This window comes from Fulmarus glacialis, unplaced genomic scaffold (assembly GCF_000690835.1).
Source record: "Fulmarus glacialis isolate BGI_N327 unplaced genomic scaffold, ASM69083v1 scaffold22422, whole genome shotgun sequence".
Lineage (NCBI taxonomy): Eukaryota > Metazoa > Chordata > Aves > Procellariiformes > Procellariidae > Fulmarus > Fulmarus glacialis.
Window position 1 is genome coordinate 1 of NW_009197492.1, and position 17,862 is coordinate 17,862.

A 17,862-nucleotide genomic window follows, 5' to 3' on the forward strand; every position below is an offset into this window, starting at 1 on the left:
GGGCGGTTCGCGGCAGCCTGAGTGCAGCCGTGCTCTGGAAAACTTCGGGTTTGCAATATGCAGAAAAAACACTATGTAAAATGCCGGAGTTTTCATTACTACTTTGGTATTTTCTGCACTGGTCTTGCTGTTCTCGTGAGCAGCCGTGGCCCATGTCTGCTGTCCATCAGCAGTGTGATGCTTTTTCCATAGATGCTAATTTGTAGGCTGTCATGGAGCCACCGAGTTTCTCTGGGGCTGCTAATTAGCACTGACCTTCACTGTGCGAGTTGTCAAAACAAAACAAGTAACTGGAGAACTTTAAGGCACTTTTTCAGTCCATGTGAAGTCCATACTTGGTGTTTATGCAACGCATAATACATCTGTCTGTGCATACTTATGCAGGGATTAACTGTGACAAGAATGAAACCTGTTTGAAGTGTTAGCAATTCCGTATTAACTCTCGTCCTCCTGTAATCTCCAGCAGTGTAATTCAAAGGGGCACGGTGTTATATTGCCTGTGTGGCCTATGTTTCTCAATCTGCTGCCTCAGTAGGATAAAACGCACAATATGACTGCACCGCTTGGCTTTTCAGTGACTTGTCATTTCTCAAAATTATTTTGTCTGAATCTGTTTTTTCCTTTTCAAAAGCTGATCCTGGGATCAACATATCTTACTGCATATTCATAAGCTGTTGCCACTGTCTCTGTACCAGGTAACTTTCTTTATATTGCATCAAAAATGCCCTGAGAAATTCTTTCCTATTTCTTTAGCTGTCTCAGTGTTAATTGCTTTGTGACAAAAATGACATGAAATGTTTATATATATGTAAAAATATATTTTGAAATGGTTCTATAGCCTGAAAGGGGGGAAAAAACCTGCTTAAGAACATTTTTGAAAGTGTTACAGCTGACACTATAATTTTGAAGTCTTTTGAAAACCTGGCATCGTAACAGATGAGTTTAAAGATATACTCTTGATTATTTACAGTTGAAGAAATATTTTTGGGGATTGTACAGAGATAATTATGAAGTATGGACCAGTTTAAACTGGAGAGTAGCTCTTTAGGAGTAACGCCCCGAATTCCATAACTTCCGTTAGTGGACTCTGCCTTGGCATTTGGCGAACTGGCTTTGGCTTCAACCTTAAGTTTCACTTCCTAATACTTTTCATGCTTGCCTCTCGGATTCCCAGCTTCCACCCACCTATCTCCTGGTCATCATCCACACGACCCCATTCAGACCATACAGCTCTGTTCGTGAAGTGAGCCTCCAATCCCACGAAATACCAGGTTTAGTCATCAGAAAGTTTAGGTGGAAACTTCCCTGACTTTGAGTGCTCGCAGGGCTTGAGTTGTTGAAGCTTTTCCAGCTCAATCAAATGCTTTTACTTTTGTGCCTGTGGCTATAGAGCACTGAGATTTTTTAATTTCTTTCCAGGCGCTAAATAAGTTCATAGCTTTTTCTTTCACGATTTGGCTTAGTTACTAGTCTTACAGATAAAGGTAGTTTTATGCTGTGACATCAGTAAGATGATAATGCAGCATAACATGCCTGACTATATCGAGCAGCATCATCTTTGTTTCCACTAGTTATTTAACCTTCTCTTTCTCTTATCTTCAGCAATGGCAGCTTCTAGCAGCAGCAGCAGTGAGGAGGAGCGTAGTCTTCGGGAATGTGAACTTTACGTCCAAAAACACAACATCCAGCAACTTCTGAAGGATTGCATTGTACAATTATGCACAGTGAGACCTGAAAGACCCATGGGATTCCTCAGAGAATACTTTGAAAGATTGGAGAAGGTAAAAATACATAGTGGGAGGGAAGGAGAGTGGAACAACCTAAATTTACATCATCTCTCTGATTTAGAGGCTGAGCTTCAGATTTGAACTAGTGTTCGTATAGGCCGTTTGAAATTGGACCTGATGCTTTTGGAAAACAAATCTATTTTCCAGTAGCTTATGCCAGTTGATCATGGTGTAAAAGCACCTCTGTCATAACAAAGCACATAGGGCAGAACATAAGCTGACAAGGAGACTTACCCAGCTGGGATGCAGATGTAATCCCCATCTAATGCTTACTCATAGAATCTAATAGATAGCACACTGTCTGTAGCTAGATGATAACCGTGGTGTTTGACCTTGGTTAGAAACTGGCGATAGGTTTCTTATATTGAGACAATTACAATAATTTGGGTACAGCAGAGAAGTAGTAGGCCAGTGGTAGTTACCCAGGCCTAGATGAAGTCAAACAGAAGTATTTGCATTCCAGTTCTCTAGGAGAGCAAGCCTGTTTCTGCCTTCCCTTGGGAATTCGGTGTTGGTGTTTTGCTTTGTTCCTCTTGCGTTTGTCCTCAGGGTCTCTTTGGTGGTGGTGGTGGTGGTGTTGTTGGAAGCATTCTGGGATCTTGGGAACGGAGAGCATTTTATCATCTCAGTGGTTGTATCATTTCATGTTCTTTTGAACTCTTCATTTTAGATATTGATATCTAAGCAGACAGGAAAAGAAGCTGCTATGAAAATGGGAGGTTTTAAAGGCTAATGCAGAGGAAAGGTTAGATACGACTCTATTCAGAATACACCATTAGTAAATAATGTAGCTGTGACCTTGTACAGCAGTCATTTGCAGGTGCTGCTTTCATTACTTGTTGAATATGGGAGGTATATCTTTTTCTTTTTTTTTTTTATTCTAGCTAGTTACTAATTGCTGATGTAAAGAGAGAAAAATTAACACTAGAGATCATAAGTGTGTATAGTGGAAATTATCTTTTAATGGAAGTGTTCAAGGTAGATACTAGAAAGTGACGAAATGCTGTAAGCTAACCTCCTATACTCACAATGTATTTGAGGAACATTTTGCTTATTGAATGAACAAGAACTCTATAATATGTCTGACTTTTTTATTTGTGTGGTTGCATCTTCAGTACATTCTGTTTCAGAGAGAATACCAGCAGCAAACCACATAGTAATCAGGTTCTTAAAAATCCATTGTCCCTGCCTGTTACCATGCCTCCTTCTCCACCTTGGATTCTCGAGTTTCTAAGTACTGATAGATTGGTAATTTTTAGAATGTCACCACAAGTGTTGATATACAAAACTTTACGAAGTAAACTGCGTTACTGCACTTAGAATAGATTGTAAACCAATCCATACGTAGGGATGTAAAATAGGAATATTTGGATGCTTTTGTGTAATGGACTTATGGTTAACATGCAGTATTTAACATTAAAGGAAACTTAATTTGTTTTTAGCAAGGCTAGTTGCTTGCTAGCTAGACTAGCAAGTCTAGCTCTGAACTTAATCACATGTATTCTGCAGTTGAGTAACTCTTGATGATTTTATTCTGGTGCAGATAGGCTGTCTATGTACGCTGTCAGCCTATAAGGAAGCTGAAAATAAAGCTGCTTAGGTAATGTTTTTTCCCCTTAAATTACTCTTACAATTTTGGTCAGGGTCTTTTATGAGTTGCGTTGGCGTGGGTTATACATGCCCACTAGTGCAGCCTATAGCTAAAAGTGAAACAGTAGCATTTTTCTTCTTGCCTTCTTGAATTTAAAAATTGCTACAGCTTTCTCTAACTAATTTCACCATTCAGTCTAATGGATTGGTCTTAGTTTAACCAGGTAACGAGGTACCTTAATAGCTATCAAGTAACAGAACAGTGGACATCCTGTGCTATGTTAGCAAACTCCGCTGACATCTGTGTCTGGAAAGCACAAATGTTAAGTACTATTATTAACCAGCTCTAACCTGGTACTTAGGTCTGGTAGAGCAAAAATGTTTAAAACGGAATCTGCTTCACCTTCCAGAAGTAATGTCTGTTACATCTTTAATAAAGCAGAGCAACTTTTCAATACTTTCTAAATCTGTTCGTCTGTTAGGCTGGATGAAATTGAGGTTGAGAATACAGTATTTTTTTTTTTTTTTTAAGACTTGAATTTTGAAGGAAAACCATTTAAAACTGAAGCGAGGTTACTATTTTCTCTCTCGTTATCCTGACAAGTCATCTCTTCCACAGCGCGCGCACGCAGAGCTGATTCACTGTCATGTTATTAAAATACGTTGAAGACGTTTAAACACGCTTTGGGATTTATGTTCAGAAACATTAAAATTACTGCCTCTGAGATCGTTGTAGCTACCATTGGAATTCAGATGTCCTCTTCTGAGTTATGAAAGCTGTTACATGAATCTAATTACTACACATTGATTGTATAAATGTTTTTATTTTATCTGTTTGTGGTGTATTAAGGCCTCTGTTCTCTTTGCTGTGCAAACATGTCTGGTAACACCAATGCATACTAAAAGCTAATAGCTATCCAGTGCTGTGCTTGGCTGCGTAATGTAGTTTGAGCTATGGAAATTTAATGTGGAGATCATTATTACTGCCTGCCAGATGAATCTTGGATATTGGGCATGGCTGTCCACTGGAATAAGTGCATGTTTGAAATATTGTGTGTAATGCAGTTATGTGCATATTAGGCTTTATAGAAAGCTGGAATTATGAAGTGTGATTGTCACTGTACCTGTTCCCCACCACCCGCCCTGCCTCCAAAATACCTGAATATTTTCCTATTTCCTAAGTGTTTCTTTTGCAAAGTATGGTAGTTAAGAAGGATATACTCTGCAGTTGTGAATTTATGACAGAGCTTTTAACACTGCTTTTTAAGCTTCTGAGGTTTTGGTTTTTTTTTTTTTTAAATATATGGAGAGCTGATATAAATTAAAAACAAATTAACCAGAATAAGCTGAGACTTTCTGGTGCGATGACAGCTACCAGATGCTGGACTATACAGTGTAAAACATAATTCTGGAATTGTGAAGGTTGTCTTCAGTAGCTGATAGTCTTAAAATATGAGTATGTGAAGTCTCATCTCTTTAATATTTCCTACTTGTAATAATTTAAATGGAATTAATAACCATTTCTTACTTGTCAGGAAGAATAATATTTACACTTAGTGGTCATTGACACTGAAAACTCCTTGAACTGCTCCATCAGCTGGAAGACCAGGATCAACACTTGGATGTAATAAATAGGCTAACTTTAGTAATAAACGTTTTAAAAATCCAGGTATTAGTTACACTGATCAGTACAGAGCAAAATAAATGCCTTTGTCCATTATGTGTTTAATTTGAGGAGCTTCTAAACCGGAACAAATACATTTTCTCACTTATAAGCACTGGCTACATTCTAAGGCAATTGAGAATAACAACTGCCACTCTTTCTTCAGTGTAATTTTTCTCTGATCTGGTGTTGTAATTAATATATGTGGTTTAGTATCAGAAATAATATAAAATGTATTTTTAAAAAGATGAATACATGAAAAGCTACTGCTATGAAAACAGTGAGATTGTCACAGTAAGCATGTCACTTACTCCATGGCACAGTGTTGTCTTCTGATGTGTAATGTGAATATATAGTAATTTGTCTCCTTTGGGGGTAATCTTCCTCTTGATGAGCGTGTATATAGACTGTTTAGAATAGCTGGTATATTTTAAATTAATGTCTTATCTTACCCTCCTGTAACTGGTTTCTGTGTCCATGCCCTACCTTATCATACTTCTTTTTAATATAGTAATGTTAAATCTCAGATCAGGCAGAAGTTACCAGTTGTACTTTTTCTATTAGTGCAGTTTCCTTGTTCCTTGAGTGGGCCGTTACCTTGGCGAGTCTCTTGTTGAACACTGTTTTGATACACAGCTCCCTAGCTAAATGCTGCTGAAGTGCTGGTATCTCTGAAAGTTACAGGATTTCAGTATTTTATATTTTACGTGAGACTGGAAAAAATACAGCAGCTGGTGTTCACTTATTTTAAAAGTGTCAAGTTTTTTTTAATGGGTGAAGTATTCTGTATATGAACGAACAGTGTATTTCTGTGGTTGGTGGCGTTGCCCGCTTTGTAGAGAGGCACTCTCTAAACCGAACACTTACTGCTGCTCCAGCTATTTTTAACAACATCTCAGTTGAGACTTGTTTCTCTAAAATCAGAAGATAGAAACAAGGTTTTAAATATGTTTTGCCCCCATCGTTTTGAAATGTAGCACTATTTTATCAATGGGCAAAAGGCAGGAAGTGAAATGTAATTCGACGGATCAGTATTTGCTCTTTGGCTATCTGAGAGGTGTAAAATGTAAACTCACTGTAATGGTTATCTGATGTCTCTTTCCTCAAAGTGTTGTTGTTATACATAGCCTCTGTGCACCTCCGGAGTGGAGCGTGGCAGCCAAGCAGCAAGCTGCCCAGCTGGGCAGGGGACGGCTTGATCAAGGACACTGGGACAAACCCAGCTTTTAAAAGTGCTGGGAGCTCTCAGAGAACAGATGACTCCTTGTTTTTCTGAGGCATGTCACAAAACCCTGTTTCCTTAACACTGGGAGAAAGTCACTTGAGCTGTTATGATGCAAATGCTTTGGCTCTTTTTGTTTTGTTTTTAATCTGATTTTAGTAGATTAAGGTGAATCTTCTGGTACATAGAAGAATGAAATTTCTGTGTGTCAAATTAGTTAGACTTCATTTTATTGTAAGTACTCAAGTCTTCTACAATATCACTATAACACAGCACAACAGGTAACTGAGGGAAATAAGGAAAATGTGTAATGTTGTGCAAAGTTGACAAATCTGTGGCTTGCGGAAAAAACCTACTGTTTGGCCTCTAGCATCCTTCCTCTAGCTCTTTCGTAAGCAGTGTTCATATTTCTTTCTCCTAAAATAACTGGTGGTTATTGAGTATCGAGTTGGTCCATGACTTGACCTTGTTTCAAAAGCTTCTTATGTAGCATGGATTTCTGAGGAATTGCTCTTCTGTCTTTCAAATCAAAAAAGGCCTAACAGCTCGCAGCTGAGGGGAAAGAACTGCTGGGTTTACAGTTGGGAAAATGTCTTTAGCATTTGCAGAATTTCTTCATTGCCTGTTGAATACAGTAGCAGAAAGTAGAATCAACTTGTTTATACTTCTTAATTTATTAAACTATTAGTGTAACTTATTAAAATAAACACCATTGTGATATGAATGTTATGAATGAAAGGCATATCTACCATCTATTTTGAAAGGCCTTTGATCTTGGTTGCTCTAGTCTCCTGTTTGCCTTAATGTGGGAGTAATAGTACACAGGAAGCTCTCTTGCATTGGCAGACTAGATTGGAATATAATACGTAATGGCTTTTTTGCTTTACTGGATTATGTGACACAGAGATGTCTTCCTTCCTGTTTAGGAGGAAACAAAACAGTTGTTGAATCAACAGAAGTCTGGTTCACGCTCAGACTCACGGGAGGATGAAATCTCTCCTCCTCCTCCTATGAACCCTGTGGTTAAGGGTCGAAGAAGGCGTGGGGCCATCAGTGCAGAAGTCTATACAGAAGAGGATGCTGCATCTTATGTTAGAAAGGTGCTCTAACTTTTAAACATTACTAAAAATTGCATCTGCAAGCCAGGAGTTTATCTAAGACCACCTTCTATCCAGTGTATTAAATAACACAGCTCCTATAGCCTGTTAAGTCTTGTGATAACTGTAAAAAGCAGACCTGTGTGTATAGGTGTTTAACTGGAGGGTAGAATAAACAGTCACGCAATTAAACCATTTATGCATAACATAGACCTGTTCCTTTTGAAGTAATATATATTTATATGTACATATATTTATATAGTTTATATATATATAAACAAAGTGCTTCCAGTTATGTGACAGCTGCAACAACATTACGTTTAGCCTAATGGCAGAGCAGACTTGCTGCTATTCATAGGAAAACACAGGTGGAACAGATACTTGTACTCTTGCAAAAAACCTTACAAACTTAGCCTGGAATGATGCTTTTACAGTTGCATAAAATAATACAAGATTTGATTTACTTTCTGCATAAACTGGCTATAAACATTGACTACATTTGATTTTAGATACATAGTGCTTGAAAGAAACTGGAAAAACTCAGCCAGTGTTTTGTAGCAATTGAATAATTTATTTACCCAGGGGAATGCAGAAATTTTTCTTCAAAAAATTAATCAGTTACTTTTTCTGATTATATCCTAGGTTATTCCAAAAGATTATAAGACTATGGCTGCTTTGGCAAAAGCTATTGAGAAGAATGTGCTGTTTGCCCATCTTGATGATAATGAAAGAAGGTAGGAATAAATCTTTGTAGTCTTAAAGAAAGTTTCTTAAAGTGCAGACTTCAGAAGAGCTAAATGTGTCATAGTGTACAAAGCTGCACAGCCTCTTTACAACAGTCAGTGGAACCATACAGAGGCTATAGGAAAAGGATTGGTGGGTTGGAGGTACAGATGTATGGATGCATGCATGCATGGCAGTTGTCCAGGCATTTGTCTAATTTTGGTATTCTTTTCTTCAGTGACATCTTTGATGCAATGTTCCCCGTCACTTACATTGCAGGAGAGACTGTCATACAGCAAGGCAAGTGACAATGTTTACATTGATGAATAAGTGGGAGATGGTGAGCAGACTCTGGCCTAGTGCTCTTGTTAGTTTTGGGGTTTTTTTTGAAAATAAAAGCATTGCCTGGATGCAGTGACCCTTTCTTGTTATGTTACCTGAGGCACAGCTTATACTGAAGTGAGGAGTGGAGCAATTGTAGGAAGATGCGGTTTCGTTGCATATGTTATCTGTTGGAAAGATTGTCATTTGATGGCTCTGTAGAACACGTTATGTCAGATTATGGATCCGCTACACCTTTCCAGTAATCCTGGAAATGCTGCTGATCTCCTGCATACCAGTAGATGTCCTCTTTCACAGGACTGAGAGGAGTGTGAAATCAGCAAAATATGAAATTTCACCCTGTAAGCTGTGCAAAATTTGTCTCTGCCAACCTTATTAGATTCTAAACATCAAAGTTGGCAGAGATGCCAGTTCTGTGAAACATGAATGCTTGCGTAGCTTTACTCTCTTTAGTGTGTATTCAAATTTTTTTTTCTTCTTTAGGTGATGAAGGTGATAACTTCTATGTTGTTGATCAAGGAGAAATGGATGTAAGCATTATTGGTAGTTTATGAATGACATGTTCATCCCTAGCAGAGGAATAGTCTGATATTTGTAGGCCTCTTGTACAGGTGCTTCCTTTAGCAGCTTTTCTCATAATAAGTTCTTACTTGTAGAAGCTTATTTTGCTTTGGAGCCTCTTTGCTCCTTAACGGCTCAGTCTGGCTGCACAGACCGTGAGTTGTGTTGAGTTTCAAAATGAAGGATTCAGACACCAACACAGTACTAATGCTTTACAAATGCAGGGTGGAGTCTAGTTGAGGTGTGGGATACGCTTTAAGAATGACCAGGCTTTTTATTTTCCAGTCCAACTAATCCATAGCTTTCTCTGACAGAGACTTTGTTGAGATTTTATTTCCTATCAAATGGTCTCGGGAGTCTACATGTGTAGTCTCTGTGCATATGACGTAGAAAGTCCCTTTGTCGAGGAAAGTAAAAATTGTGACTGGGACTGGGGTTGGCTGTGAAGTGTTGATGGAACCCTGAAATGGTCAACTCTGATTGTACAGACGTGAGAATTTCTCTTTACCATAAAGGAAATATGGGGTGGCAGGAGCTTCCTGTTGTCTCTGACACCGTGGATCTTGGCTTATCACCATGTACTACCTTTCAGGTTTATGTGAACAGCGAGTGGGCAACCAGCGTTGGTGAGGGTGGAAGCTTTGGAGAACTTGCTCTTATATATGGAACTCCCCGCGCTGCAACTGTCAAAGCGAAGACAAATGTGAAGTTGTGGGGCATTGATAGAGATAGCTATAGAAGGATCCTGATGGCAAGTATTTCTCTAGCTGATGTGTGGCTTATGCCATTGACTCAAGTAGGTGTGTGCTAACCTGGAATTACGTTTTTGGTTTTACTATTCACTCAAACTTACAGTGGTCATTTGACCTTCTATCTGTGCCTTCTATCTGCTTTGCTGGAGTTATTTATTCAAAATCCTGCTATCTCTTTTGTGATCAGAAAGTTGATCACTCAGCATATGTTTATCAGGCATGGGGGCCCTGGGGAATCTTGCATTAGTGAACAAAACAATACCAATGCAATATTAAACTGGACTGAAATGTAGTATCTACTGGTTAGCTTGTCAGATGTTTCAATTCTGCTCTCTATTTAGCTTGCTGTGTGTACAACAGTTGTAACTAATTTGAGCATATTTGTGAATTTTGATAAGGTTATACAGTACGAACGCATTTAAGAAACGTTAAGGCTGCACTGAATGCTAAGTACTTTATGAAGGTTGCTGAACTCTGAAATATTACTGAAATAATGAAATTTGAAAACACTTAATCTTGTGGGTTTGGGGTCTGTGAGACAAGATGCAGTATGTCTGGTTAAATAGATTTTTGTCTTAAGTTTTATTTGAAGCCTCATGTAAAACATGAAGTAGAAAGAAAACTAATTTTGTGTGCTTGTTTTTTTTTTTTTGTTTGTTTTTTTTTCTTTGTGTGCTTGTTTTTTTTTTTTGTTTGTTTTTTTTTGTAGGGCAGTACTTTGAGAAAGAGAAAGATGTATGAGGAATTCCTTAGTAAAGTATCTATATTGGGTAAGTGAGAAGATTTTTGTTCTGAAGTGGAATAAATTGCTATGTTGTAATAAAGCTGTTGTCCAGTGTTATTACAATTACAGGCTATTGTGGTAGTCTGTTAAAAGTGACTGCAAAGCCTGTGCTGCTTTTCTGCATCATTCCAAAATAATTCTAATTCAAGTCTTAATATCTGATGCACAAATGTAGCCAGAAGTAGGTTGACCTCTGTATAAGGACAGAGCAAAAATTGTAATTTGTGCCTTGAGAAGATAATTCTTTAATGAACTATTAACTTTGTAGAATCTCTGGACAAGTGGGAGCGTCTCACAGTAGCTGATGCATTGGAACCGGTACAGTTTGAGGATGGGCAAAAGATTGTGGTCCAGGGAGAGCCAGGAGATGAGTTCTTCATTATCTTGGAGGTAAGTAAGGTCAAAACTAAAAGGTCAAGTTTAGAACTTTACTTTTTTTTAACGTGACTTATCCTGCCCCTAAATAGACACTTGGAGAAAAACGAAATGTAAGAATGTACTTGTAGAGAATTGCTAAAGAAATATAATATTGCTGGACATGCAGAAGCTTATATTTAGTTTTGCTATTTTTACAAACGGTACTTCCAGGAAAAAAGTAACAAGTTTCTGGCTGAAACCAGTTATCTTTTTCAGAAGAGTAGAGACCTGTTCTAGATAGCTAATAATGTCTTGCTAGTGGTATCATTGTCTTCTGTCTGGGTTTTTTTTTTTTTTTGCTAGTCATACTGTAATATCTTTAGTGTTATGCGGAAACACAGGAAGAAATCAGTGCTGGGGATATGTAAATACGCAAGACATTTTATGCTTAGAGGGGAGGTAGGACCAGCTGTTTTTATAGAGCAGTCTGGTGAACTCTGCAAGGACTGTGAAGTGGTTTTTAAAGACTGAGACATCGTAACAATTGTTTCTGCAAAGCAGCTGGTTCCCTGTGGAATTCAATGTTTTGAGTGATGCTGGAAGTTCCAATTGTTTAATTGCTGTGATTTATTAAAGGGCACAGCTGCAGTGTTACAGCGTCGATCAGAAAATGAAGAATTTGTTGAAGTGGGCAGACTGGCACCTTCTGATTATTTTGGTGAGTTACGTAGTGACAACTACGATTATGTACATCTCTGTCACCATTTTACCTGTGCTGTGTTGATGACTGCTGTGGATGATAGTGATGGGATGGATTAGCTTAATTGCTGTTTTGGCTAACTCTCGTGGTTTCACTCAATGTCAGGTGAGTATTAGAGTCGCTTGGCATTCAGGTGTGCATGCATGTCACAGAAAGGTGATTGTTCTAGAGTACTTTAATTTAGAAGGGGCTTGGTGGTGATTCAGTCAGACCTCTCTACCCTGAGCAGAGCTAACTTTGAAATTGCATCATATTGCTCAGGGCTGTGTCCAGTCAAGTCTCTTGTATCTCCAGGGATGGAGATCCCACAACCTCTCTGGGCAATTTCTTTCACTGTTTAACCAGCCTTGTTGTGAAGAATTTTTTTTCTTTATGCCTGACAAGAATTTCCTGTTCTGCAACTTGTTGCTTTCTCTCTGCCTTTCACTGTGCAGAATCGCTCATTATGTAGCTGAAGACAGCAATAAGATTCCCTCCTTAGCCTTCTTTTCTCCAGGTCAGACTAACCCAGCTCTTTCAGCATCTCTTTGTACGTCCTGTGCTGCAGTCCCCTAACCGTCTGGGTGGCACTGCTGGACTTGCTCTGCTTTGTCAGCACCTTGTACTGGGTGAAAGTACCACCTGAAACTGTGTGGTACTCTGGACGTAGTCTCCCAAGTGCAGATCAGGGTCATTTCTCCTCTGTTGAAGGTGTTCTTACTTAGCTAAATGTTACGTGGTATATACGTTGCTTTGGCTTGAAAAAGCTTACGTGTGCTGTCAAAGAAGGCGGCTAAGATCCTATTATAAATGCTTACTTGTGAAGACTTCGAAATAGTCTTCACATGGAACTAATCACTTGTCTAGTGTATGTTGATTTATTTTGGATCACAGAAAAGGACTGGATATATATGTTCACAGAGTGTTCTAGGAGTATAAGGTAACAGTATATAGCAAGCCTTATTTTGGGTTCAGAAGAAAAGTGGCTTGCAGTTCTGAAACAAAGCAACCTGTTCAGAACCTACTATTTAATGTTTAAATACTTCCCCTCCCATTCCCCCCTCAAAGAAGAAGGAAAAAAAAAAAAAAAAGCCTAACTTTTTTCTTATCTTTAAGGTAGGTCTTCTCTCCTTATTACTCTTTCTAAGCAGTTCTCTTGCTAAAGCCTTCTGGTTGTCTGTTCAGTTTTTCAGCTTTGTAGATGATGTAATCAACAAATACTGCATTGCAAGGCCTGGAGTGGGGTGTACCTGAGTGCAGTAGTAGTACTGGATCTGACCAAAGGTCTGCTTAGCTCAGGATTTAGTACTAGATTTTTGTTCTGTGTGTGTCATTTCAGTCTTTTCTAATATTTCCCTTGATGTGTACTGTTGAGTTTCCCACTCTTAAACTAAACGTTATCTCTACCGTTGTGTTCAGGTGCTGCAGACCTGTCCCAGGGGTTTAACTCTCCCTTAGAACCTACTTACTCTTTTGCAAGCCTGTGTTTTGGAGGCTAGTGAGTTCGAGAGTTTTAATTGGGCACAGAGGAAAAGTTTTTCTCATTTCTTTTGAACATCCGTTCTGATAATGTGGGCAAATTTATTCTCCGAGGAGCACTGAGTTCTTTCCTCAGTCCTGAACATGGAGATAACCAGCCCAACTGCTTAAAAACAAACAAACCCAAAAGGTGATGCTGTGGTTTCTTTCACGCTTGTTGCTAGGAATGTCAGGGGTAGCTATTATCACTAATGAAAACGGGCTTGTTGAAAAATCCATTTCCAAATATGTTGTTCAGCAGTTGTAACAGATATTTGAAACAAAGCTTTTGACATCTTTGGCATGACTTACAAAATGGGAATCCTATGGCACTTCAAGATACTTATCTTCCACAGCCCCATGGCAAAGTCAAATTCTTGATTCTGGCTAGCTATGGGTCAAAGGCTTCTGCCTTGTGCATTAATGTTTTTTACTTGAATACCATGGTCTTGTTGTCCTGAGTGTCCTAGAAAAATCAGAATTGAAGAGTAGCATATCTTACATATTAGAAAAATAACTACTGTTGGCCAGGAAAAATATGTGGTTAATTGAAACATGACCTTTTCTCAAATAGAACCAATGTTGAAAATTCTTTAGGCCTTGTTCAGTGAGACTTGAATGTGGACAGACTTTTTAATAAAAAAAACATCAAGTAGTTTTTTTAAGCTGCCTTCACAGTTGCTTCTAATGTGACTACATAGATACTTGTTCTGATCAGTGTTAAAACCTGAATTACCTTCTGTTCAATTCTCCTGTAGCAGTTTGCAATACAACAGGGTACTTTCTTTGGCTCTTTTGCACGTTGGTTTTTAACACTGTTCACATTTTCCTGTTGCCCTAGGTGAAATAGCTCTGTTGATGAACCGTCCCCGTGCTGCCACAGTTGTTGCTCGTGGCCTGTTGAAATGTGTAAAGCTTGATCGACCCCGATTTGAACGAGTCCTGGGTCCGTGCTCGGATATTCTCAAGCGAAACATCCAGCAGTACAACAGTTTTGTATCGCTGTCTGTCTGAAACCTTCCTCCCTATCCAAAACATGCTTCACGAACGCAGACTGCTTTATTACCCTTGTGCAGAGCCACATTGCCACTGGCATTTGCAGCTTCCTGTCTGTTTAAAAAAAAAGAAAAAAAAATTGCTTATCATGGCACTATTTTTAATTTAGAGCATATTAGTTCTGTGCTCTCTGTCCCATTAAATTAATAGAAAAAGTTCTATGGAGACATTTGCTCTTATGGCTTCTCTCTGTGCAAGAATGTCCAACTCGGGCAAATGCAGCCTTGCTTCAGCGAGGGAGAGATCTCCTGACACAATGCCAACTGCCATACAGTAAGGAGGTGACAGTAGAGAGGGGAAAAAAATTTTTTTAAAGGTGTTTCTCAAATTTTTGGACAGATTTTAAGGCTGTGGTCATAATCTGCTGTATTTCTTTTCAAATGAGAACTGCCCTTCTAACTGAGCTTCTTGGGGCTTGGGGTTTTCTTTTTTTAATTTTCTGGGTACTGTAATCCTGGGTTCAATCGTGAGGCATCAGCTGCTAAGAAAGCCACAGTTGGAGTTTAACAGTATAATTGTTCCTGTGTCTGCTGGTTTAAGATTGCTTAGTTATGTTTTTGTCAAGTGTAAATCAAAGCTTTCAAGGTTAATAGTTCTGGTGAACTACTGCAGTTGTTACTTAATTTGCTGACTTGCCGCAACTGATTTTCTTGTTTTTTCTTCAGCGATAGTTACGCCATTTAAAACTCTTCCTGTTCGAAGTGGCAAGAACCAAATGTTACATTAAATGCCTGACTTTGGTCTCTAGTACATAGATTGGTGTAAGAATGGTGCAGCTGTCCAGCTGTTAGTAATGTTCAAGTACTTAGATTGGTGTAAAAATTGGAAGCAAACATTTTATTTTCCCTGTGACTCTTGCTTGCTTTGTATTCCTCAGTTGACTTCTTAAAAAATGATCATCAGTTCAGGTGACCCTTTTACCAGGGAAAATAAATGTTGAGTATTTATGGCCAGCATCAGTTGCAGGTGGCAAGATTGCTGGTCTATATAGATGCCATTATTCTTGGTAGAGAATGTGAGGCAGGAAAAAAGTGAATGTTTTAACTTTCCTGCAACAGTCAGTTATTTTAAGTTTTTAAATCAGTCAATTCATAATTTTAAATACAAAAGGTGCATTCTCTTTCCTTGCTTACGGAATTTACATGACGCATATTTCATACTCACTCTTTTTTTCCAAGTTCAATATGTTGCGGAGTCTTAAATGTATTTCAGTATTTACCAGCTTTGTGTTCCATTACTCTGTGCTCACCAATACTTCCCAAAAGTTTTTACTGAATTCCACGGTTCAATAATGGTAGGCAATTTTTAAGGTTTCCTTTAAACTGTAATTTATATAAAGTAGCGTAGGTTTGTATTTGGGAGTGACAGCAAGCAGTTTTGCTTTTGTTGTGCAACTACTTCTAATGATGGAGCCCTCGTTTTATTTCCTTTCTGAGGTGATATGGATTCAAATTCAACACACTTTTTCCCAGGCATGTAGATATTCTGAAAGAGTCTGCTAATTGATGCAAAATAATGCTGAGGGTATCAAGCCTTTACAAAAGGTTTCAGGGTATTTCTGAACCTGAAATCCCAATAATGGGATTTAAACGCTTGTGGTTTGAGTTCTCTATTCAGGGGATGTTGAGTAGAGGATTTCTGCCAGAGTCCTTAAGGAGTAAGCAAATGCTATCTTTTTTTTTTTGGTAAAACTGTTTTCTTAAGTTTTGACTCTATCCAGGTTTTTTCTTCATATGTGTTCTTTGTGTTACTTTAAAGCACCAAAAACTGTGTAAACTAGTTAGAGCTCCACAAAAAAAATGCACATTTTTTTTATATAAGGCTTTCTAATCAAGTTTCACTACTGCATCTTTTTAGCTTGCTGTTTACTCCCTTTTGTAGTTTTACCTACAAGATTTTAAGATAAATCAGCTAAGTCTGAGTTAAATATTAATCACAGTTATAGCTTTACCTTTGTGTGCAATTTAAATATGTTTGAAACCACAATTGGCATAGTTTTGCCTTAGCTAACATTCAGGGCTTTAGAAGTAATTTTTTGCTAGTCCACCTTTAGCGAATTTATGAAGTCTATTGCCCTAGAAAGCTATAGTCAACCAGAGGACCATTTTTGTATTGTTACCTGACTATATAAGTCTGATTTACTGTATGTGCTAATATATTATATTATATTCCTTTTGTTATAGATTGTCCTAATGGCAGGTAAAGCAATAAAATGATTTAAATTCTTAAATGCAATCAGTCTCTTTTTTTTCCCCCACCCCCCACCCCCCCCCAATCCCGATATTATTGTGTTTTCGTTTGGTCTTAGAGGGTACGTTATTAATGAGGTGGTAGAAACTAGGCAGCTTAATGGATTAGCTTTGTGTTAACTCTGGAGGCTTGATTTCAAGTCCTAGCTTACAGCACAACTGAACCTTCCCCTCTGGAGCCTGCCGGAGAGCTTGGTCTCCACGAGCCAACCTGTGCCTGTGACCTGGGAACTTCTCTGGAGTTCTGGCATTGGGTGCACATGACTGCTTTTGAAGTGAGAAGGTCTTGCTTGAGTGTCTCTTAGCAACTCATGCTGCTTTGATCTCTTAAGGTTGTTAATTCTCAGCCCAGCCACTATTATTGGAGCTCATAAGCTTCTGTAAGTTGTCTGCTCCCATCTATGCATATCCTTAATGAAAGTTTTGAACACGTGATGATTAATCGTGGATGAGTTCTGGTGGACAGGCAGTGAGAAATAGAAGAGGGGGATTTTCACACTATGATGAAGTAGGAAAAAATTTGAAGAGTGGTGACCTGAAACGGCTCAGACTGGACATGTTTTGCACCCAGCTCTGAGAAAGCTATCACCCAACTTTGAAGATATGTTAAAAAGCTACCACGTAAAGGAGAAAAAAAAAAAGAAGAAAGCAACCTTGCAATCTCTGTTAGTGTACTAGCTATTTAAATATCTGTGGGTTTGTTTCCTTCATCCTGCCCTCCCTTTCCCCCATCCCCTTGACCCAAAAAAAAGGCTGAAAACTTTATTACCTAAAATGAAACTTTAAAATTTCCACTTCCAACCTTATAAATTTACTTTTAAACTTATCTTCTGTTGCCATGTTCTTCCTGTTCAAGCAGCCAACAGTAACCATTCCATGACACTGACCGAATTAATTTTGGGCTTGTCACGTGTGGTGAGCGCACAAAAAGTCACCGGTAGAGGGAGATACAACTTCGGGAATACAGCGTCCTGTACCGAAATAACCGCCGCACCGTGCATGCTGAGAGTGAGTTAAATCCTTTTATGTTCATCTATTCTCTGTCCACAAGAATGAAAAGGTATGTAAGCCCACCAACGTCGAGAATCCTGTTTGTTTGATTGAGGCTGTCTAAAACCTTGCTTTTGTGAAAGCTGGAAATGGGAGGACATGGCTGAATCACAAGTTGGGAGAGACTAAAGGAGTGTGGTGTGGGCTGGTTTTTTTTTTTTTTTGGTTGGTTGTGGGGGGGTTTTTCGCTGATCTTTGTGGCTTCAGAATATTGGAGGAATCTCTTTGCTAAGTAGAAACACTCCGAACTTCCCCATACAAATAAATAGAACAGGCACCTGTAGGGACATACTCAAATTACAACTACAGTCTCCTCTGTGGTTTTACAGTGTGGAGACAGGTGTATTGTAGAATTATTGTGGAGCTGAATTA

General features: G+C 38.6%; 1 protein-coding gene across 1 annotated transcript; it reads left to right on the forward strand.

Annotated features, from left to right (window-relative positions):
• Window positions 1–629: 629 nt before the first annotated feature.
• Window positions 630–16,426, forward strand: PRKAR1A (protein kinase, cAMP-dependent, regulatory, type I, alpha). The gene is made up of 11 exons (XM_009572571.1): window positions 630–695; window positions 1,603–1,781; window positions 7,189–7,362; window positions 8,002–8,093; window positions 8,321–8,382; window positions 8,908–8,954; window positions 9,578–9,736; window positions 10,447–10,507; window positions 10,790–10,911; window positions 11,515–11,596; window positions 13,977–16,426. The coding sequence occupies exons 2-11, from the start codon at window positions 1,605–1,607 to the stop codon at window positions 14,147–14,149; spliced, it is 1,149 nt and encodes a 382-aa protein (XP_009570866.1). The 5' UTR covers window positions 630–695; window positions 1,603–1,604; the 3' UTR covers window positions 14,150–16,426.
• Window positions 16,427–17,862: the final 1,436 nt, after the last annotated feature.